Genomic DNA, 23,194 nt, shown 5'->3' with positions numbered 1-23,194 from the left:
TAAGATCTGACCTATTGGAGGTTGGCAAAACATTTATCAAAGATGCACGGGAACAGCAAGGTATGCCAAGGTTGGAGGGACACTGATGCCCAGATTTCTTTGGTCGGAAGATAAATGGCTATGGATTCTGAGATGCTCCCAAGGTAAAATTTAAAACTCCTTGCATTGGGAAAATTTTAAATGAACTCCAGTAGAGCTGGACTGGTAACACGTAAATGTTGGTATACTGGAAAGCATTCCAGCAAATGTACTAATTTGTAATGATACCATGCCTGCGTGTAAAGCTATTAATATTATAACTCCTAGAAAGAAAGAGCATAACACCAAGGCCTATCTGCACTAGAAAATTAGGTTGGTTTAACTATGTCAGTCAGGGGCGTGGAACTATGCTCTGAGCGGCATAGTTAACCCAAGCTGAGTACCCTTGTAGACTTTACATCAACCTAGCTATCTCCTCTCGTAGGTGGATTACCTACGCTGATGAAAGAATCCCTCCCATTGGCATAGGTTGTGTCTACTCTACACCCAAGTGCTACAGCTGTGGAGCTGTGGCACTTTAAGGGTAGACAACCCTGTCCCCAAACGTGGACCCTGTAGAGGGAGGTGAGATCACTGCACCTTTAGCAGCTGGCAATAACAGCATGTCTTCAGAGCAGGGAGTTGAGAAATCATAGAAGCACAGAAGTGTAGGACTGGAAGGGACCTCAATAGGTCATCTAGAATAAAAATTTATGGAAGCCAGCGACCTCTCCCTGACTTTTCCTTAAATATAACCTGGGGTGGGGGGCAAACAGAGCGCTGCCAGGACTTGCAGCTGCTCCTGTGTTGGGGGCTAACTGCTTCTGCTCCAGCCCCAGGGGGCTGACACAACCCCAGCTGCTGCTCCAGCGGGTGGGATGCTGTTAGCTGTTCTGGCAGGACGCCCCCTGTCCACTCTTCCGCCAGCCCAAGACTAGGCAGTAATGCCCCTTTCAGCATCCATGGCAGCTGATTTCAAGACCTTGCGAAGAGAGTGGCAGATACATTGCAGATCCCTCATGAGGAGGTGAAGGATACCCACCATAAGTTGTTGGACATACTGCATAGGTCCTCCTCAAGGATCGCCCTCCCAATTAACGCACTTTTGGATCCAGCTAAAGTTATATGGAAACACCAGCCTTGGTCACAGCAACATGCAAACGGCCAATAAAAAGTACTATGTACCCCACAAAGATACAGAATTCCTTTTTTCTGCACCTGGTTCCATCGTGGTAGATGCGGTAAATGCCCATGGCCGCCAACATCACACAAAATCCACTGTTTATGACAGGGATGGGAAAATGCTTGACTTTTCTGGAAGGAAAGACTACTCTTCAGCAACTTTTTCAAATCAGAATTGCAAATTACCAGGCCTTAACTTCGAAACTCAACCACGTGAACTATGCCAAGCTTAATGCTTTTATTGACCATGTGCCGGAATCACAACGAGAAGACTTTTTCAGGCCATCGTACATGAGGGTAAGTAAGTGTCGAGAACAGCACTCCTGACTGCACTAGATGCTACGGACACAGCAGTTTGCTCAGTATTAACAGTGATGGTGATGCGATGGGCACTGTGTCTACTCTTTCAGGGTGCCAAAGGAGATACAGATTATTGTAGAGGACCTCCTTTTCAAAGGCACAAAATTTCAAAGGCGCATATTTCATACCAGACTACACATGAAGTATCTACAGGCATGGTTCAGATCTATTTACAGACCAAAAAAAGACAGGTTAGACAAACCTCTCTCAAGGCCCTCTAGGGTCAAACACTCTCTGGATTCTTGGAAAGACCCAACAAATGTCTCTATGGGGGGTCCTGTTCACACAACCTCCCTCTCACTCCCTCTCATCTCCTTCTCCACACACCCCCCCGCCCCCCCAGACATTGCTTCTAAGTACAGACTCGTCCCTAATTGGCTGCGGAGCACAGCTCAACAACCTTAAGACTCATGTCAAGTGGTCATCCATGGAGATGACTCTCTACATCAACCTCCTTGAACTCAGAGTGGTCAGAAATACTCACACGAAAAGTACGACAGACAACATAGTTCATCCTCCCTGTGCATGGAAGTGCTAAAGCTATGGAACTGCAAACAACAAGGATGCTGGAGACTTGAGACTCCAACTGAGGGAACTGGCCCAGATTTCAAAGGTGAAATCTGTATACAATGGACTGCAGTATCCAGTGGGGTGAGAAAAACTACTTTATCTAGATGTTGCCCAGTCTAACAGGGTTGAGAGTTTAGACTGCATGCTTATATTTTATTTCTTTTGGTAACTAGCTCTGACTTTTTGCCTATCACTTAAAATCCACCCTTTATAGTCAATAAATTTGTTTTACTGTTTAACTTTACAAGTGAGTTTGTATGAAGTGTGGGGTAAATCTGCTCAGGGTACAAAGGCTAGTGTATATCCTCTTTCATCTTGAGCAGTGCAAGACTGTATATTCCTGTGGTACAGTGCTGGGAGCTGGGGGGATTTGGCTCCGGTGCCTTTCTCTGTGTGATTCATGACCGGCTCTGGGGGCATTCATGCAATCTAGCTGAGTGTGGGTCTCCTCAAGTGGTTGTGCTGAGTGATAACAGCACCTGGAGGGGTTGCTGCTGATCACTAGCAAGGCATTGTGAGAGACTGCCCAGGCAGGAGAGAGTTAAGGGGGCACAGCAGTCCCACGATTCCAGGCTGTACCCTGGGTGGATCCCATCACAACCCCCTTCACAGTATTCTTTAAAAACCAGGCTACTCTTAGGCCACATCCAAAGTTCATCCCCAAGGTGACCTTGTCTTTTCACATAAACCAACTGATTCATCTTCCAACTTTTTATGCTACGCCTCACCATAACAACAGGAAGGCTATACTGCATAGGCTAGATGTTAGGAGAGCCGTAACCTTTTATTTGGATGGAATGAAGGCCTTAGGAAACTTTCTAAGCTTTTCCTCTATATTGTGGAAAGGTCAAAAGGGGCAGAAATATCATCCCAAAAATATTCCAAATGGGTCTTGAACTGTATTAACCAATGCTGCTATGTTCACAGTGTATTATCTCAATCTGGAATCCACACACACTCAAAGTAGTCTGTTTCCACCTCTGTTGCCTACCTCAAGAATGTCCCTATCTTGGAAAGACTTGGGCATCTGCTCGTGCCTTCGAAGAACACTATGCTATTATTGGAGACTCTTACAGCGCTATCTTGGGCTCCACAATGTTATCATCCATAATGGACTCCACTCCGAAGCCCCAGCCTCCCATTGGGGATATTGCTTTGGAGTCGCTTACAGTGGAGGACCCCTAGAGAGACTACTCAAAAAGAAGGAGTTACCTTGTTCAGTAACTATGGTTCTTTGAGATGTGGGTCCCTGTGGGTGGTCCACAACCTATCTTCCTCCCATCTACTTCAGAGTTCTCAATAGAGGCTTCGTGGTAGAGAGGGAACTGAGAGTGGTTCACCCACGCAATGCTAATTAGCTTTGAGGCACAATACAAGGGAGGGAAAGAGCATGTGCAGTCTGAATGGACACTGCTACCAAAGATCTCCTATCAGAAGCTCAGGGACACAGAAACACTTACAGTGGAGCACTCAATGGGGGGGGGAACATCTTGAAGAACCATCATTATTGCACAAGGTGAGTAACTTACTTTTCACCCTCATCCTTGTAACAACCTTTTATGTACTTGAAAACTATTATTCTTTCCCCTCTCTTTTCTTGTGCAGACTAAACAAACACCATTTTTTCAATTGTTCATCATAAATCATGTGTTTTAGACCTTTAATAATTTTTGTTGCTCTTCTCTAGACATTCTCTAGTTTATCCACATCTTTCCTGAAATGTAGTGCCCAGAACTGAACACAACACTCCAGTTGAGGCCTTATCAGCGTGGAGTAGAATGGAAGAATTACTACTTCTCTTGTTTACAACACTCCTGCTAAATCAGCTTCCTTGTCTAAGACAGCTTTGAGTATAAACCAGAGGTGGGCAAACTACGGCCCGCAGGCCACATCTGGCCCGTGGGACCGTCCTGCCCGGCCCCGGAGCTTCTGGCCTGGGAAGCTGTCCTCCCTCCCATGCTGCCGTGCAGCGCAATGCTCTGGGCTGCAAAGCCTGGCCTGACCCGGTGCTCTGTGCTGCACGGCTGCCTGTCCTGGTGCAGCCGTGCTGCCAGCCACCGGTGCTCCAGGCAACCCAGTAAGGGGTTTTGGGGGGAGGGGGTGGATAGAGGGCAGGGGAGTTCACGGGGTGGTCAGGGGCGTGGATAGGAGTCGGGGCGGTCAGAGGGTGGGGAACGGGGATTGAATGGGGGCAAGGGTTCCTAGGGAGCAGTCAGGAAGGATAGGAGGGGTTGAATGGGGGGCAGTGAGGGAGAAGGGATGGTTGGATGGGGTAGGGGTCCCCGGGGGGCAGTCGGGGTGAGAAGCAGGGGGATTGAATGGGGGCGGGGTCCGGGCCATGCCTGGCTGTTTGGGGAGGCACAGCTTCCCCTAACCGGCCCTCCATACAATTTCAGAAACCCGATGCGGCCCTCAGGCCAGAAAGTTTGCCCGCCCCTGGTATAAACACAAGTACAGCAAAGTTTGCCATAGAACAAAGTGTTGATCCTTCTCTAGAAGGTAATAGGGAGGCTATCTGCTGTAATGCCCCAGTAGGGAAATAGGGGTAAGTTCTTTATGCAAGAGGGTAAAATATACAAGGAAGCCCAGCTGAATAAGAACAAGCAGCCTTACAGGCACCTTGTAGTGCCCAAAAAATATCGTGCAGAGCTATTTGTTGGTCACTTGAAGAGGGAAAGGACTTCAGAGATGCTTAAGAAAATCTTTAATTGTCCCCATGTTCAGGATGAGGTAAAGGAATATTGTAGGACATGTGACTTATGTTCGAAGCAGAAGAAATCTGTTGGTCTCTGTAGGTCTCTGTTCTTTTATCTGAGACTAAAGAAGCATTCCACAGGTTTGCCATGGAATCCAAGGACCATTTCCCAAGCCATTCAAATATGGAAAAAGATACGTGGTGGTGGTGGTTGATTTTCCACCAGATATCCAGAGACAGTCACCCTGGCAAATGTGGAAGCTGCAACGGTTGCAGATACACTGTTTCACTATATTAAGCAGAGTGGGTTTTCTAAAAGAAATTATCATATAGAGGGTCAAATTTTATGTGCCCAATATTTAGTAAAATAGTTAATCTGCTTTTATCACCCAGAAACAAAGGTTCAAAGGGGACTTTTAAGTCCATGCTAAGAATGCATGTGTACAGAAAAGCAGGAGATTGGGATGTCTTATTGCCCTATTATTTGCTTATGGGGAAGTATCTCAAGGGTCCATGGTGTCTTCCCTGTCTGACCTCCTTTATAGAAGAAAGGTCTGAGGTCCTCTCAGTCTTATTAGAGATTCCTGGGAGGAGGACTCTAAACCAGACGGGAGCCCATAACTTGAATGTGTAACCAAATTTAGAAAGGATATAAAATCCATGATGAATTTAGTTCAGCAAAGTCTTCTGAAGAGTCAGGCTGCATAGAAAGAGTGGAACAACAGAAATACCTGTGAAAGATAATTTGATGTGGAACACTTGGTATTAATGTTACTCCGAGTAAAGAAGCGCAAGATGCTCCCTAGCCCTGAGGGTGTTCACGAAGGTTCTCTTAATGGTAGCAGCTTGTCTCTACCGGCGGGGAATATCAGTATTTCCATATTTAATGACTGGCTTCTCAGAGGCCAGTCAGCTCAAGAAGCCCACTCAACAATGTCCAGGGTATAACTATTCCAATTTCTGGGCATTCATATCGACCACAAAAAGTCCAGGCTGACCCCAGTACAGAGAATAGACCTCATAGGAACTACACTAGACTCAAGTGCAAGAACGTACCCACTCTAGGAGAGATTATCCACCCTGTCCAACCTAATATCAACATTACAGTTCAGTCCGCAAACTACTATAAGAACTTACCTTCAGATCTTGGGCCACATGTCAGCCTCCACTTATGTGACCCCCGCACACAAGGATACACCTCAGATGCCTTCAGCCATGGCTAAGAGCAGCGTTTACCCCAAATACACAGCTTCTGTAGATGAATCTTAGTGTCCTGGAAGGAGTTGACTCTCTTACATGATAGGAAAGTGTGTCGGTGCTGGAACCCCATTTTTGCATCCAGAACCTTCAAATACCCTTACAACAGATGTGCCTCTGTTATGATGAGGAGCCCACCTACGGGGGGAGACAGCACAGGGCAAATGGTCCGCACAGGCATCAATGCTCCATATCAATATCCTGGAACAAAGAGCAGTACAATATGCTTGCCAACACTTCCTTCATATCCTAGGGTATCTCTCGGAGTAATGTTGGACAACAGGACAGCGATGTATTATGTCAACCGACAGGGCGGAGCAAGATCCCCAGTCCTTATGTGCAGTCGCTAAGGATAGACATATCAGCAGACGATCTACCAGGCCTCCAGAACACAATTGCACACTCCCTGAGCAGACACTTCTGACAAGATCATGACTGGGACCTCAAAGACTGTCTTCTGCAGCATCTTCCAGACCCTGGGTCAACCAGGAGTAACTCCAGTACATCACCCTAACTAACATGAAATATCTGTTCTGCTCCAAGGAGGGTTACAGACACAACTTTGTCAAGGTTGCCCTGGTAATGCTACGGTCCCCTACCCTTTACGCTTATCCATCTATACTGCTAATCCTCAAGAGCCTTCTCAGGCTGCGCCAGGAATGAACAAGAGCTATCCACCTAGCACCTGCTTCGCCAAGACAGGTGTGGTATTCAAATCTTATCCACCTCTTGAAGGTAATATTTCTCAGGCTTCCTGTCATGAAGCACTTCTTGACACCACTCAGGGGCTGTCATCCATGCAAACCCGTTCTTTCTGAATCTGAGAGCATGGCTCCTCAATGGCCCTCAAGCATGGAGCTAACCTTTTCAGATAAAGTTCAGTCAGTTCTCTTATCTAGTAGAAAGTCCAGCACTCAAAAGACTAACCTCTAAAAGTGGAAATGCATCCTATCCTGGTGCTCCCTCCCATCTTTTCAAGCATTGGACGTTGAACTTGAATTACTTATTAGAACTAAAAACATGGATTGTCTCAATAAGCTTTATCAGAGTACTTCTGACTGTCATCAAAGTCTTCCACTCACCTATCTTGGGGCTTCTCAGTCTTTGTCCACCTTATCAGTCAGATTCCTCAAGGAATTACCCCACTTGGTTCCTCCAGTTTGACATCCAGCTCCCCAATAGGACCTCAGTCTGGCTCTAAATGCCCTAAAGAAACCCCCCTTCCAACCAGTGGCTACTTGCTCTTCCTCAAGACTTTGTTCCTAATTGCCATCACCTCAGCAAGATGAATGGGGGAGCTGGGAGCTCTCATGGCTGACCCACCATACACCACCTTTTATAAGGACAAAGTCATGCTATCCAAAGGTTTCATTGAAATATAACATTAACTAGGAGATTCACCTTCTAGTGTTCTACCTAAAACCTCATGCATGCCAAGAGGAATCAAACCTTAGTTTACTGGATGTCAGAAAGGTCCTTGTCTACATAGACAGGACTAAAACCTTCGGGCCTTTCCCAGGCTTTTTATATCATTTGCAGAAAAGCTGAAGTGCTAATCGATTTCCGTACAAAGGCTGCTTAAATGGATTTTGGGTTGCATGTGGACCAGCTAGGAAAACGCTGGGATGCAGCCTCCTCACAGAAAAACAGCACATTCCACTCGAGCTCAGTCCACGTCTGTAGCGCTACTGAAGGATATTCCCATAGCAGAAATCTACAGGACTGCTTCATGGGTCTTCTGTACATGCCTTTGCCAAGCATTGTGCCATCTTACCTACTTCCAGACATGACACCTCTTCTATGCCCTCGTTTGAAGCATGACGTGCTACTCTGCACAGGTGTGGGCCTGTGGACAGTATTTTTCAGTTTCCAATTGAGAGCTCCTGAGCGTGTGCACATCCTGTGGTGGAGCACCCATAGGGACAAGACATCTTGAACACAAAAAGGCCATGCTGGTCAGACCAAAGGTCCATCTAGCCCAGTATCCTGTTTTCTGACAGTAGCCAATGCCAGGTGCCCCAGAGGGAATGAACAGAATAGATCGTCATCAAGTGATCCATCCCCTGTCGTCCATTCCCAGCTTCTGGCAAACAGGCTAGGGACACCATCCCTGTCCATCCTGAAGAACTCAAGTTATTGTAAGGTGAGTAACATATTCTTGTTATGGTCCTCCAAAAAGGAGGGTTCTATAAGATTGTGTTGGCTATAGAAAATGGTGTCTCAGTACTTGATCCTTATTTTATGTTCAGGACTGATGACGTGTTGGCAGTTGCTAAATTCCTGAGCACTTTACATCTTACCAGAGGATACTGGCAAATCCCGTAGACAATGAGGCACAGGAAAAGCCTGCCTTCATAATTGATTTGGGTTTTTATGAATTTAAAGTGTTACTGTTTGGACTAATCACTTCAGAAGACACAGTTCAGAGACGCTTGTTAACCAGGTGTTACATAGGCTACAAGATTTTGCATGTGCTTATATTGATGTTATCACCATTTTTAGCAGCACTTGGCAAGACCACAAAAATCACGTGGGGTATTATGTTGTGAAGACTCAAAGATGCAGGTTTGACTGTGAAGGTGTCAAAATGCAAAACAGAAATAGCTGGGTGGGGCAAAGCCAAATTTGTCCTGACCCACTTAAACTGGAATTTATTATAAAATGGCCTGTACTCTGAATTAAGAATTTATGGCTGACCCTCCTTACAGGATATTTCAGAGGGACATGGTAGTGCTGAAACTTATCATCCCACATTCATCTGAAGGTGGTTGGTCTGGAATTCCACTTGAATTGGTCCACCTGTCTGTTTTCCAAAAACCCCACTTCATCAGGAGAGATGAAGGGACATACATTGGACATTTCCAAAGGCCAGTCCAGCTCATCACAAAGAATATCTAAATGGATAACAGTGTGTCTCACTGTGATACCAATTAGCTGATGTACCTTTCCCACTAAACATCTGTGCTCACTCTTTCAGAAATGAGCCAATTTCTGAAATATAGAAGGCAGTGATATGGAGTAACCCACAAACTTTTGTCAAGCATTATCCATTGGATGTAGCTGCCAGGGCAGATGCTAAATTCAGGAGAGCAGTACTGCAGTCCTTGTGGGACTGATGCAGCTTATACTCACTATCCCACCATCCAGAAAGGATATGCCTTGCCAGTCACATATAATGGAATCCACAATGACACATACTCAAAGAAGAAAGATTATTTACTCAGCAGTAACTTTGGTTCTTCAAGATGATGATGTCAGTGTGGATCCCAGGACCTTCCCTTTCAGAATACCCTGTTAGTAGGGCTTCATGTTGTGAGGGAACTAAGGGGGAGTTGCATATTTTTCACCCGTTCGTCCATCACACAGGAGCATGAGGAGGAACAGCGTGCATGCACAGCCCCAGTGAGCACTGCTATTCAAAAGAATCTGATTGTGCATGCCTGAGGCACACGTGCAATGGTGGGATCCATGCTGTTTACAACATATTCAAGAACCAGTTACTGTAGGGTAAGTAACCAGTCTTTTCAGGCTGTCTTCAGTCTCAGGCAGATGTCACTGCATTAGTTTATATCCAGTTGACATTTTGAATGTTTTCTTCACAACCATAAGGGCTAGTAACTTTTTATTAATAAAAAGCTTTGATTCTGAAGCTCAAACATATCCACTTGGGAGAAGTACTGGCTTGCTGAACCACCCTAAACTGACCCCTGATATTATATTTATTTTGGATATATTCTCTCATATGCAACTTTCTTTTTTTCTCTCCTTCATTCATGACTGTCTTAATTAAATAGCTCATAGACTTTCTTTAAACAGCACAAACTGTATGGAAGCAATCAAAGATAACAGTGATCTCTAATCACAAAACCATCTTATCACAAATATTCGGAATAAATTTTTGCAGGAACACAGTCAACCAACAAAATCATACTTGCCTTAATGTGTTTTTACCTTCCTTTGTTCCCAGTAATCTCAAATTCTTGGGGGGGCAGTGTGTTTTGGTTTTTGTTTTTTGTTTCATTTCTTCTTTAACATTCCCACAAAGAAGTCTACTGTAGGATTCACAGCCTAGTCATGCAGTCGCAGATCATCTTTTTGAGCAATAGCTGGCAGTTAGAATGTGTGCGCAGTCTCCCAAACATTCCGTGGATTGAGTGTATAAACCCATCACTCCTCTGTTCCTGTCTGTCTAGCCACAGAACTTCTCCTTCTCTCTATTGCTTTCGTTTTCATATAATACATAGTGTGTATATATACTATAGCATATAGCATGGTCTGGTGGTTAGAGCAGGTCTTGTCTGTTTAGACCTGTAAGCTCTTGCAGGGTCAGGGGTTGTCTCTATGGGTACATCTGCACTGCAGTAAAAGACCCGCAGCACAGCCATGGCTGGCTTGGGTCAGCTGACTTGAGCTCATGGGGCTTGGGTTGTGGGGTTATAAAATTGCGGTGTGAATTTGCGGCTGAAGCCTGGACTCTGAGACCCTCCCCATTCATGGGATCTCATAGCCCGAGCTTTATCCTGAGCCCAAACAAACGTCTGCCCTGAAATTTTATAGCCCTGCAGCCTGAGCCCTGCACACCTGAGTTAGCTGACCCAGGCTCTGAGACTTGGTGCCGTGGGTTTTTTATCACAGTGTACACGTACCTAATGTGTCTGCACAATGCCTAGCACAGTGGTGGTCTTATCCCAGTTGGGACCTCTAGGCATACCATAACACAAGTAAAAATTAAGTGGTTTAGATAGCTGAACGTAGTATTGATTTAACTTTTGTAGCCTTGGGCTATTTTCTGTCAGTTATTTGCTGGGTTTTGGGTTTCCTCAGGTCTTGTTTGCCTTTACAGACCCACAGTGACCCCCCTTCTTCTCCTCTGCTTTGGAGCCCAGCTTAAAAAAGAGGTTTCTGGAGGCAGAGAGGAACTGAAGGATTGTTATAAAGGGCGTGTGTAAGATGTTAATTTTAAAACCCAGAAGAGGATCAAAAAGTCTGTGTAGTTGTAGTATCTGAAACTAGTTTTCACTCATTTTTTAAATAACTACATTTAAAGTGTCCAGTGTCCCTTTAATCTTTAGTTGGCATCAGAGCCCATGCAACAACATCTTTAAGTAGTCTCCCCTCCTATACATCAGGCAGAGTCCAAAGGCTACCTCTCCACCCCCCTTTTGCCTGCCCTCCACCCTGGAAACCACCATTGTTCCACTCCAGGAGGACAGGACAGTAATGCTGTTAGTATTTCTAAATGCCCAACTTATAGATCCCCACGTTAGTGTTTTTTGGTTTTTTTCCCCCAGTACTAACATATTTATAATTTTACAGAATACCCTGGCAGTGAAGAAAACATTGACATTTCCCAGGAGCTTTCCCCCCCAAAATCACTCATCACCACGAGATATAATTCTTCAAATAGATCTTATCCCCACCTAAGTACACCGTTACATGTCTCTGATTCTGGGCATCACAGAGACAGAGTGAAAGTAAATGGTAAGATGGATATCATTTGTGGCTTGATAGCTTCGTGTGTAAGTAGTAGTAAATGTGAGTAAAAGGGAAATGTGTAGTGTGTCATGGCAGATGGATTTAAGCAGCATTAGTGGTGCAAATTCATTTATACAGTTCAGGTGTGTTTTGTTTACACGTCCCTGTCATCCTGAAGAAGCTAAACCCCATTCACTTGCCTAGGTTACACACTGCTGCTTGGCTTTTTTTCTGTTTCACTCCATAATGGTTCTTTTAAAGTACAGTAGACGCTTGTTTGCAGCAACCCCTTCTAAGAGCAGTCGCCGCTTATGAGCAGCATTTCCCCTGGGAACACTTTTCCTATTGTGAATGGTCGACACTACCCTTAACAGCAGCAGCCACTTAGCAGCAACATAGCAAAATATGTTGCTACTATTGAGTGTATACTCAACTGTCTCTCAGTCTCTCCTGGTCACCTTTTGTTTTTTTTTCGTAACACAGTATGTGGTTTACAGCAGAAGTTGCCTTTGGTAAATACATTCTGTTAAGTTTCTATTTATAAGTAGCTCATAAAACTAATAAATGATTGATAGATGTTTATAAATATGTGGTATACAGAGTAGTATGTGCTATAAGTACATCAGTAGAAGGTGTTCATAGATGGTTGTAAATCATGGTGGTTCTTCAAGTACTTGTCCCTGTGTGTATTCCTCAACTGGTATACACATGCATTTCATGTGCCTGAGACTGGAGATTTCTAGAAAATAGTGTCCGCTATATCTCATAAGGTGAGCAAAATTTTAAATTAATAATAAATAGTAATTTGCTAAGTTTCTTAGAACATGTACCAGCAGGTGATTGCAAAGTTTTCCTTTTTAATTTAAATGTTTGTGTCCTTGTGTTTGATATCTGAAGATTAATCCCATGATATTAAAGAGAGCTATTAGTGTGTGTTGATGTCTTTCACAAAATGTCATGAGGCCTAGTTAGTAATAGAATTGACTGAATTGAGTTCTTTTGATGAATTAAAATGTTGTCTTAATGAGTCGAGTGGAGCATTAATGCCTTACTCAGCTTTCCATGTGTTCTTGGTCTAGAATCAAATGCCCAGTTCCACCAACTAAAATATTCACTGCCAGTTGTTCCGCTATGAAAGTACTGCCTTCACTTTGATTCAGGGCTTGCCTATGCTTGAAATGCTGCAGCAGCGCTTCAGTGGAGGCGCTACCTGCACTGATGGGAAAGTTCTCCTGTTGGTGTAAGTAATCCCTCTCCCTGAGGGAGGTGGTAGCTAGGTTGACGGAAGAATTCTTCTGTCAGGCTAGAACTGTCTACACCAAGGATTAGGTTGGCTTAACTATGTTGCTCAGGTGTGTGTGATTTAGGCTCTGGCTACACTAGAGATCTTACAACAGCACAGCTGCGCCACTGTAATCTCTCTGTGTAGCCACTCTAAACAAATGGGGGAGAGAGCTGTCCCTTCGACTTAATTGATCCACTCCCAGTGAGCGGCGGTAGCTATGTCAGTGTGAGAAGCTCTCCTGCTGACATAGCACCATCCACACCAGCGCTAGTTGCATAAGTTAGGTCGCTTGGGAGTGGCTAATTCACACCCCTGAGCAACATAACTTACGCCGACTTGAGCTGTAGTGTAGCCATAGCCTTCGTTCCTTATTCTAGATATAACTGTCTACCTAGACAAGCACTAGACAAAGTACAGAATACTAATCATCAAACAAAAAATGGAGTTGAAGCATTTTCTTCTCTCTAGCCTCAAAAACAGCCACAAAGTTTTGGCTTTCACAAATTTTTAGGAAGAGCTGGAAGTAAAAAAGATAAATATATAAAGAGTGATGAATCTGGGAGTGGGTTGAGAATAACTCCAGATATACCACTCTACATATGTGTGTCTGACAAAAGTCAGTTAGGAGGATAACTCAAAGTAATTAGCAAGATAATAGCTTGCTGAAATATCAGGAAATAACAGAGCAGCAGTGGCCACTTTATTAAGGTTGTGTAACAGTTTACTCATTAAATCTCATTTCGATAACTCTTATCTTTCCAGAACTTTGAAGTTTCAGGCTGAAGGCCGGATTTGCTTTCTGCTCAACAGCAACTCTTCGTTTTTGGAAATTTTGAGCAAAAACATTTCAATCATTTTTGAATATGAGGAGAGGTAGTAAAATAAACATCCCCAATATTTGAAATCAGTAGTAGCCATGTCCCTAAATTCCTTTAAAAATCTGGTTTTAGGTTCCTTGCTTAGCTTCCTAACTCCTGATGAGTGCGGAAGGGAACCCCTCATCTGCAGTACTCCAAAGGGGAGTGGGGGGGTGTGATACATGGCATTCTGTTGCTGTCTTGGGTACTGCTCACATGCTTAAAATTGAGCACTTGCTGAAGTCCTTTGCTAGATTGGGGACAGAGTGCACAATATTATGTAGGTCTGAGTCCTTGCCAGAGAGTTCCATATCGTAGAATTTATACAAGCTATTTACAATTTTTTGCCAGCCAGCACAATTCAGAAGTCCTGAAGAGTGAAGCTCCTTCAGTTTTCCATCTTTTTTTCCATTTAAAAAAAAAAAACCCACCTAACCCCCCCCCCCCCCCAAAAAAAAAAAAAGTCCAGGAAATTCATGTTTTAAACATGAAGGATGTGTGATTAATTACTTTAAAAAGGGGGGGGGGAGGTGAATTATAAAGATTGCACACACAATTCTGACTGTGCCCTTTTGTGTTCGTCTTCAGTTGCCTGATGACCTACTGTTTCTCAAACAATGTGATGTATCATACTTTTTTTTGCAACTGTAGATGCACAAGTATAGCAGCTTATAATAATACATACTCTTCATATATGCCAGACAGTCCATAAGTCATACTTACACGACCTACAGTTTATTTAGAAAAACACATGAAGGAATAGTGACAATTTGGTGACATGTATAGGCTTCCTAAATTGGCAGTTATCTTTTATAGTTAACTGCCTCAGTCCCAAGTTGTATCTAAAAGTCTGTGCTGATGGTTGAATAGAAAAATGTATACTACACAAAAGTTACTCGAATACTTAAATGAGAGAAGAAACAAATCAATGTCAATTAAAGATGTTGGACCATTCTGACAAACATTTTAGTGTGAGTAAAATAGTAGGGCTGTCAAATGATTAAAGAAATTAATTGCAATTAATCGAGTGATTAATTGTGCTGTTAATAATGCAATACCATTTATTTAAATATTTTTGGATTTTTCAACCTTTTCAAATATATTGATTTCAATTTCAACACAATACTAAGTGTACACTGCTTACTTTATATTTTTATTACAAATATTTGCACTATAAAAAACAAAAGAAATAGTATTTTTCAGTACAAGTACGGTAGTGCAATCTCTTTGTTGTGAAAGTGCAACTTACAAATGTAGATTGTTTTGTTTTTTGTTACATATCTGCACTCAAACAAAACAATATGCCTACAAGTACACTCAGTCTTACTACTTGTTCAGGCAATCACTAAGACAAACAAGTTTGTTTACATTTACAGGAGATAATGCTGCCTTCTTCTTATACAAGTACTGTAGTGCAATCTCTTTATTGTGAAAGTTGAACGTACAAATGTACAATTATGTACCAAAAAAAACTCCATTAAAAAATAAAACAATGTAAAACTTCAGAGCCTACAAGTCAAATCAGTCCTACTTCTTGTTCAGCCAATTGCTCAGACAAACAAGTTTGTTTACATTTGCAGAAGATAATGCTGCCCGTTTCTTGTTTACAGTGTCACCAGAAAGTGAGAACAGGTGTTTGTATGGCACTGTTGTAGCTGATGTTGCAAGATATTTATGTGCCAGATACGCTAAAGATTCATGTGTCCCTTCATGCTTCAACCACCATTCCAGAGGACATGCGTCCATGCTGATGACGGGTTCTGCTCATTAACGATTCAAAGCCTTGCGGATGGACGCATGTTCATTTTCATCATCTGAGTCAGATGCCACCAGCAGAAGGTTGATTTTCTTTTTTGGTGGTTCAAGTTCTATAGTTTCTGCATCAGAGTGTTGCTCTTTTAAGACTTCTGAAAGCATGCTCCACATGTCTTCCCTCTCCTATTTTGGAAGGCACTTCAGATTCTTAAACCTTGGGTCAAGTGCTGCAGCTATCTTTAGAAATATCACATTGGTACCTTCTTTGCATTTAGTCAAATCTGAAATGAAAGTGTTCTTAAAACAAACAACATGTGCTGGGTCATCATCTGAGCCTGCTATAACATGAAATATATGATAGAACGCGGGTAGAACAGAGCAGGAGACATACAGTTCTCCCCCAAGGAGTTCAGTCACAAATTTAATTAGCACATTTAGCATCATCAGAATGGAAGCATGTCCTCTGGAATGGTGGCCCAAGCATGAAGGGGCATATGAAAGGCATATCTGGTATGCATATACCCTGCAATGCCTGCTACAAAAATGCCATGCAAACGCCTGTTCTCACTTTCAGGTGACATTGTAAATAAGAAGGCATCATTATCTCCTGTAAATGTAAACAAACTTGTTTGTATTAGTGATTGTATGAACAAGAAGTAGGACTGAGTGGACTTGTAGGCACATTGTTTTGTTTGAATGCAGATATGTAACAAAAAAAAAAAATCTACATCTGTACGTTGCACTGTCTCAACAAAGAGATTGCACTACAGTACTTGTATGAGGTGAATTGAAAAATACTGTTTTATTGTTTTTACATATAAAGTGAATACTGTACACTTTGTATTCTGTGTTGTAATTGAAATCAATATATCTTAAAATGTAGAAAAACATCCAAAAATATTTAATAAATTTCAGTTTGTATTCTGTTTAACAGTGCGATTAAAACTGCGATTTGATTAATTTTTTTTTAGTTTTTCGCATGAGCTAACTGATTAATTGACAGCCCTATAAAATGAAGAAATTACAACGTCATATATCTGGGGCTGTATAGTATTGGTTTCATTGTATTTGTTTAAATAGTATGTTTTAATGTAATTATAAACTGTATGCAAAAGAGGGCAGAGTTAAGTTTGCTTGGGCAGCCTTAACCCTAGCATTTTTTTAATTCATTATAAATTTAAAACAAATCAACATTGTTTCTGATACTGAATATGTATGAAGAGCTCGGTTTGTTCCCAACTTAACATAAGAATGGCCATACTGGGTCAGACCAAAGGTCCATCCAGCCCAGTATCCTGTCTACCGACAGTGGCCAATGCCAGGTGCCCCAGAGGGAGTGAACCTAACAGGTAACGATCAAGTGATCTCTCTCCTGCCATCCATCTCCACCTTCTGACAAACTTGTATCGATGCACAAGAAAGAGCGAGTTCAAAGCTTTCCTTCCACTCCTTGATTCCCTGTGTGGGGACTGGGACTAGGTCTGCACTACAGACCTATATCTGTATAACTGTGTAACTCAGGGATGTGAAAAATCTATCCCTCTGAGCAACATAGTTATACCATACCTTAACTATGTTGACAGGAGAAGCTTTCCTATCAGTGTAGGAGTGTCTTCACTAAAGCGGTACAGCAGCCCAGCTGCGTGGTAGGGATGCATGCTGTACCCCGTCACTGTGCAGTACAGTGACCATCCTTGGGAGACATTGTGTCTTTTGGACAGGTAGTGGCTCCCAGTGGTGCAATATTCTACAGCACTGTCTCCTCCTACAGGGTGTGGCTTTGAAATATGTAACTGATCTCCTATTATCAAAGCAGTTACAACTCTGTAAATATTGAGTTATTGATAAAGAGCTTATTAAATTTTTAGATGTTGCCACAGGAACATCAGTGGATTTTAAAACAACACATGACAGGGGAAAAAAATCTTTGGCATCAAAGAAGATAAATTTTTGTTCCTCTAGATATTCCTACATCTAGCTGGGAATAGCACCACAAAATCCGTCCCAGTTTCAATAAAGTCAGACCTTGAAGATGCAATCTTTTGTTAGTTGTCTGGATGGAATTGGCCATCTCAGAGATGTGAACTCCTCATTCCAGAAACAAATATACTTTTCTTCCAGATTGTGGTTCTGACTTCTGCTTTTTCTACAGAAGTAGGAACAGGTCTCATTTAGTGGGAAAGGAATCTTGTGACTTTGTTTTTGTTTTGAGACACTTTCAGATATATTTTGGGAACTAAAATCTTAATAAGAATTCTGAAGGTTTTGATAAGGCAAAAGGTATTTTGGAGTAGCTATTAATTAGCAGATATGATTTTGCTAACTAATAATATACAAATTCAACACATTCTAAGCCTACTACTCATAGAATATCAGGGTTGGAGGGGACCTCAGGAGGTCATCTAGTCTAACCCCCTGCTCAAAGCAGGGGCAAGCCCCAATTTTTGTCCCAGATCCCTAAATGGCCCCCTCAAGGATTGAACTCACAACCCTGGGTTTAGCAAGCTAATACTCAAACCACTGAGCTATTCCTCACCCCTGCATACTGTACTGTTACTTTAAACACAGGTGCTTTGACATATTTTATAGTGCCTGCAGTGCATATCCCCAGATATACAGTAATTTAGAATGGCCACCCCATTTGGCTTTTTCCTGTAATCACTCTGACAGATTTATTCAATTTAACTTTTTGACACAGAGGAAGATACCTTGAGTGAGTCATCTACAGATAGTTTGCTTTGGAGTGATGATGACTGCAGTCAGGACATTGACGTAACCACTAACCCCGATGAGGAATTCGATGAAGAAGACAGTGACTTTGGGATTGTTCGATGCATTTGTGAAGTGGAAGAAGAAAATGACTTTATGATTCAGGTATATGATTGTAGACTGTGGATGTGCAGTGAAGTAAATGTAAATACAGGAAAGGATGTCATCTGAAGCCCAACAGTGGAAGAATCTATGTAGGAATATGTGAGAGTGGATCCCTTACGAAATGTATCATTGCTCTGCTCTGGCATCTCAAAAAAGAAAAAGAAAAAAAGATTAGTTTAGCAGGGGCAAGCAACTGTTCTACTGTAGCAGGTGAACAAATTATACTTTGGTAGTTCACCTCAGAAATTCATGTTCTATGTAAGTTCATTAGGACCATCACCATTAATGTTGCCTTTTTGAAAGTTTGAGTAAAATCTCCAGTTACTTTTGAATTAAGGGTGAATGGGAGGGGGGAAACATTGTTCCTACTTCTTTACAAAAACACTTTTTAAAAAAAAAAAAACAAAAAAAAAAACAGAGCTACAGCAAAAATGGTTGAAGTTTTTAACTTGTCATGGACATAGTTCTCTTTGAAGATAGTGTCTTTGCTAGGTTAATATATTAAAATTAAAATGTTGAAATTGATTTGAAACCTTCCTCAAGCTTCTGAGTGTGCTCAGAAGCTATTTATCTGCTCATTTTAAAAGCCCTGCCTCATCACAATATACATTCACCATATTTGGCCCAGTCAAAAGGATGAACAAGTACAGTGAGTTAGTGCTTGACTCAGTTTACATGAGGGATATTATTAAATGCCTTAGTAAAATCCTCTAAAAACATTTTTTAACATTGGGGCAGGAAAAAATCTGATGGTGGTCTATTTTAAAAAATAAAACCTGCTCTTTTGGGTGTGGGTGGGTCCTGAAATTCTTGATGCATTATGTAATAATCTGCACATTCTGAGTTTTCACTTTTTAGAAGATCCATCCATTCAATCTGGATATACTACTCTCCTTTCGACCTAGTTTGTAAAAATACCTGTTTCCAGCCCCACAATAGCAGCAGCAAATGTGGAACTTTCCCTTTCTCTATAAATATCCGCACAAGATTCCACACTTGGGGCTTCAGGGAGCTCCCCTAGCTCTTAAGTGCTTTGATTCTCTGAGGCATATGTATGTTGTCAGGAGAGCTCTACCTACTGAATGTGCACCAACTACAGACCATTGCAGCCAGTTCCCTACTAACTTCAATCAGCAAAAAAGCACCTGGCAGCCAATGTTTTGATTTTAACTGTTGTTGCTCCAGCTCTGTTCACCACTGCTCTTTTGGCAAGTTGCCTGGTATCTTTTGATCATTTCTCTGAATTTTGGCTAGTGGTGAAAATAATTGAATCAGTTCTGTGGAGTGGTTTGGGTTGCTGATACTTTGTGCCTGGAGTACCAGTTGTTAACGGGCTCTTGGCTCCCTTTTTGGGAAATGGTCAGTTTTAGGAATGTTTTTGAAGCTCCCTGGCTCACTTTTGAATCCCCAAACCCCTTTAGTTAGTTTGGCTTGGTTGCAAGACTTCAAGTCAAGTCTGCACTACCTTTTGGCTCATAAATGCACCCAATATAGTCTTTTATCTCATATTATATTTTGTAGTGCTTTGTTGATTGGTCATTATCTCTGACTGCTACTTTGTAATTCTGTTGCTTGCAAAAAGGAGGATGTAAAGAAGCTCAACAATTTGAAAAAGTGTTACAGTGGTTGGAATATCTCAATGGTAGGCATGGCTGGTGTGCTCTGCATCTGGGAGAGGAACTTGGCGTCAATGTGACTAGATATATGGGTTGTATATGCTTTGAAAGGATCATCTGGAATCAGTCCTGGAGGCTGCCATCAGATGCCCATAATTCTGGCCTGTTGCCGTTTCTGTTGACACAGACCTAGCAGATCTGCTTTACTAGCTGTATCAAAGCAATCTGAACCATCCATTTTGAAGCAGAGGTCTCCAAAGTAGTGATGATTTGATACCCTTGGTGCATTCGTGTGCCAAGTCAGTGGCTGAGCTCCAACTCATCTAATGAAAAATGCAGTTCAGGAAGCTCTGAGAGAGAGCTAGCTCTCCTTTGGTGCATCACCTTTGACTCCAAGCTTCCCAACTCAAAGGCGCCAGATACCCCAATCCAAGTAGGGAGCAGCATTTGGAGAAACTTGATGGCAGCAGTGCATGTTGGTGGAAATACTCAAGTGTTTCAGGTTAGTCATATAGTGTCATAATGGCACCATATTCAACACCTAAGTCTGTCAGAGCACTTGGTGGTATGGGACCACCGTTTATTCCAGCGTCAATATATGTGCCCTAGAAGTAGTATTCATCTGTGCAAGGCAAGCTGGTCTAACACTCTGAAATAACCTTGTATGAAATATCTTGGTTCAGCTGACATTACTTGCAGAGCAGTGACAAATCCTGCATTACCCTCATCAATGCAAGAGGTTGAGTGGGGATAAGTATTTGCTGGGGAGAATTCTTCAGAGGCAGGATACATCTCTGCAGCAGAGGAACAGAAAGACAGTTACTGTGCTCCGGAGGATCCAGTATCCCTCTGTTGCCTCAGATGTATAAAGCAGCTGGCTAAAACAGTTGGGTTTGAATCAGTTTCTGTCCTCAACAATCAAGCTTGTCTGGTAACTTGACTGGAAGCCCTTTCTTTGCCCTTGCATCTTATTTCAGATCAATTGCCTGAGAAAGTATGGAAGACACTGCAGACTTTTCTCCCCAAGTTCGAAGTGGCAGAAAAGAAATACACCTCACCCTGTTATGCCAACAGCTGTTTCTCTGGGATAGGTCTTGCATGGGGTTAGGAGTCCTTAAGAAGCTGTGATGGCCATTGTATGTCGTGGGACATGAGGATTAGTGAGCCAGGTTTAAAAGTAGCTGAGTCTCATTAACCTTGCAGGAAACCAGTCTGGGACATAGGAGGAAAAAAGAAGAAATCAGATGCTGTCTGTTGGAAGCTTTGAGGGGAACTGGCTGCCTGCCTTTTAAATATCCCTAGGTTGTGAATTTCTCGCGTCTTTACAATTAGAGACTGTTCTTAATTCTCTGCAATCTGTTTTCATATTATTCAACTTAGACTTCTTACTGTAGTTAACATTTTTCAGTCTCTCCTTGTATTCAGCGGAAGTGTATTTGTCTGCCATCTCATCATATTACCCTCTTGTTGATTATAAATTACCATTATTTTTTAATTTCTGCTGTAAAATTAGGCACCACTAGAGGGTACTTGTGCAGTCCCAGTAAGGGTTTCTTTCTAAAACGTTCCTAAAGCTCAGCAATGCCAAGGCTGCGTCTCCCATAAACTGGAATATATATAGACATAATATACTTTAAAAATTATAGCTCCTGAGTTACCTTTCTGTTATTACAAATGTAATATGAAATTGAATAATGTAATCAGTACAGTAGCATGTATTTTTATTTTAATATTGTTTTTTATGTTACCATATTTTCAGTCTTTGATTTGCAGCAGATTTTTATATTGATAACGTTTTCCATGGTAGTAGTTATTGGGGTGGGGAACTGGTGTTGTAGCAGCTGCATAGGCACAAATAGTACTTGGAACATGCAGGAAGTTGTTGGGAGTGATATACACTTAATTAGCTTTGGGGTTGTCCTAAAATGATCAGCAGTGAAATAGTAATATTTGTGATTATCAGGCTTAGATGTCAGACTTAATGCCCTATAGAGATGAATTGGGAAAGTTCACATCTCTCTATGCTATTGTTTCAGGCTATCTGCAGACTCAGGAAAATATAATTTCTTCAGTTAAACTGCTCTCCTATTTCATAGATGTGAGGGCTAGAAGTATAACTTGATTAGAAATTAAAATTTAGATGCTGGAGTACAATTTTCTGGCAAGGGGTGGATTTCTATGGTAAATTCTATTATTGCAAAACACAAGGGACCACCCACATATGGTGGTAGCTCGGTGTCTGTCTTCTTCGTTTTGGATGTCTCTATTACAGGGTCTTCTGGAAGGTTTTTTGGGGGGCAGGAGGGGCCAAGAGCTTTTAGGGTTGAACTAATTTTGTTGGTTCACAAAAATAGTGATGGTGGATTGCTCTGGCTGGCTGTCAGGAGGAGGGGGTTGTCTGTCCAGGAGAGTGAAGCTGTCTATACTTCAGAGACGTGCCCAAAGGCATGGATGAAGGGGTCTCGTGCATGGCTGGCTTTGTTATGGGAATTGCTGCAATTTGAAGAAGTCCATGGTGGTTGTGACATCTAGGTGGCGTTGGGTTATTTTCTTAGCTACATTGCCTACATTGTAATTAAAATTGACTAGGACATCAAATCTTAGTTTGGTAGAAACGCTTAGTTGTTTAAGTAATTGCCTAGACTCTCTATGCTTGTCTTGTCAGGGGAATTGTATAACAGAAGAATACATATGGATTTGTTTCACTGAATGCATCCAATGAAGTGAGCTGTAGCTCACGAAAGCTTATGCTCAAATAAATTTGTTAGTCTCTTAGGTACCACAAGTACTCCTTTTCTTTATATGGATTTGTATTTCTCCATCTCTGTATTCACATACTGAGACTTCTCCTATTTGAGTCGGCCAGCTTTTGAAAGTTTCTGTTTTAGAAGGGTGCATTCTTGGATGCTGTTTATGTATGTTTTTCATTATCCTATTGAGGTATGAGGGGTGGGGGAAGAGGGGAGAGACTTCTTCTTTATTGGGTACCAGCCTCTTTTTGACACTGCTTCTTGGAGCGTTCTAATTATTTTTATTTGAGTCATCCCCCAAGCCACTCTTGAAGAGTGAAAATCCTGTGCAGTTGGTAACCTTGAAGAAGAAAAAACTACTTACTTGTAAATCTGCATTGTTGAAGATATTCTCCCCCCCCACACACACACACACACACAGAAGATTCGCACTCAGACCTCTACCTTACCTCAGAATTTGGAAGCTCAGATTTGAGGTGTCTCCTGTATCTGCCCTCAAA

The 23,194-nt window shown here is 42.2% G+C and overlaps 1 protein-coding gene across 7 annotated transcripts in view; it reads left to right on the top strand.

Moving 5' to 3' along the window:
* Positions 1-23,194, top strand: part of PHF20 (PHD finger protein 20) — a 176,293-nt gene that overhangs the window by 124,580 nt on the left and 28,519 nt on the right. For 4 of the 7 annotated variants that reach the window (XM_074970388.1, XM_074970386.1, XM_074970385.1 and 1 more), the window contains 2 exons: positions 11,399-11,563; positions 18,153-18,328. In XM_074970388.1, coding sequence (XP_074826489.1) covers positions 11,399-11,563; positions 18,153-18,328 — 341 coding nt within the window. The remainder of the gene's footprint in view (positions 1-11,398; positions 11,564-18,152; positions 18,329-23,194) is intronic. The other 3 variants (XM_074970384.1, XM_074970389.1, XM_074970387.1) reach the window with 1 other exon arrangement.

This window comes from Natator depressus, chromosome 13 (genome assembly GCF_965152275.1).
Source record: "Natator depressus isolate rNatDep1 chromosome 13, rNatDep2.hap1, whole genome shotgun sequence".
NCBI classification, from domain to species: Eukaryota; Metazoa; Chordata; order Testudines; family Cheloniidae; genus Natator; species Natator depressus.
Note: the sequence above shows the minus strand (reverse complement) of the source record. Positions and strands in the feature narration are given on the sequence as shown.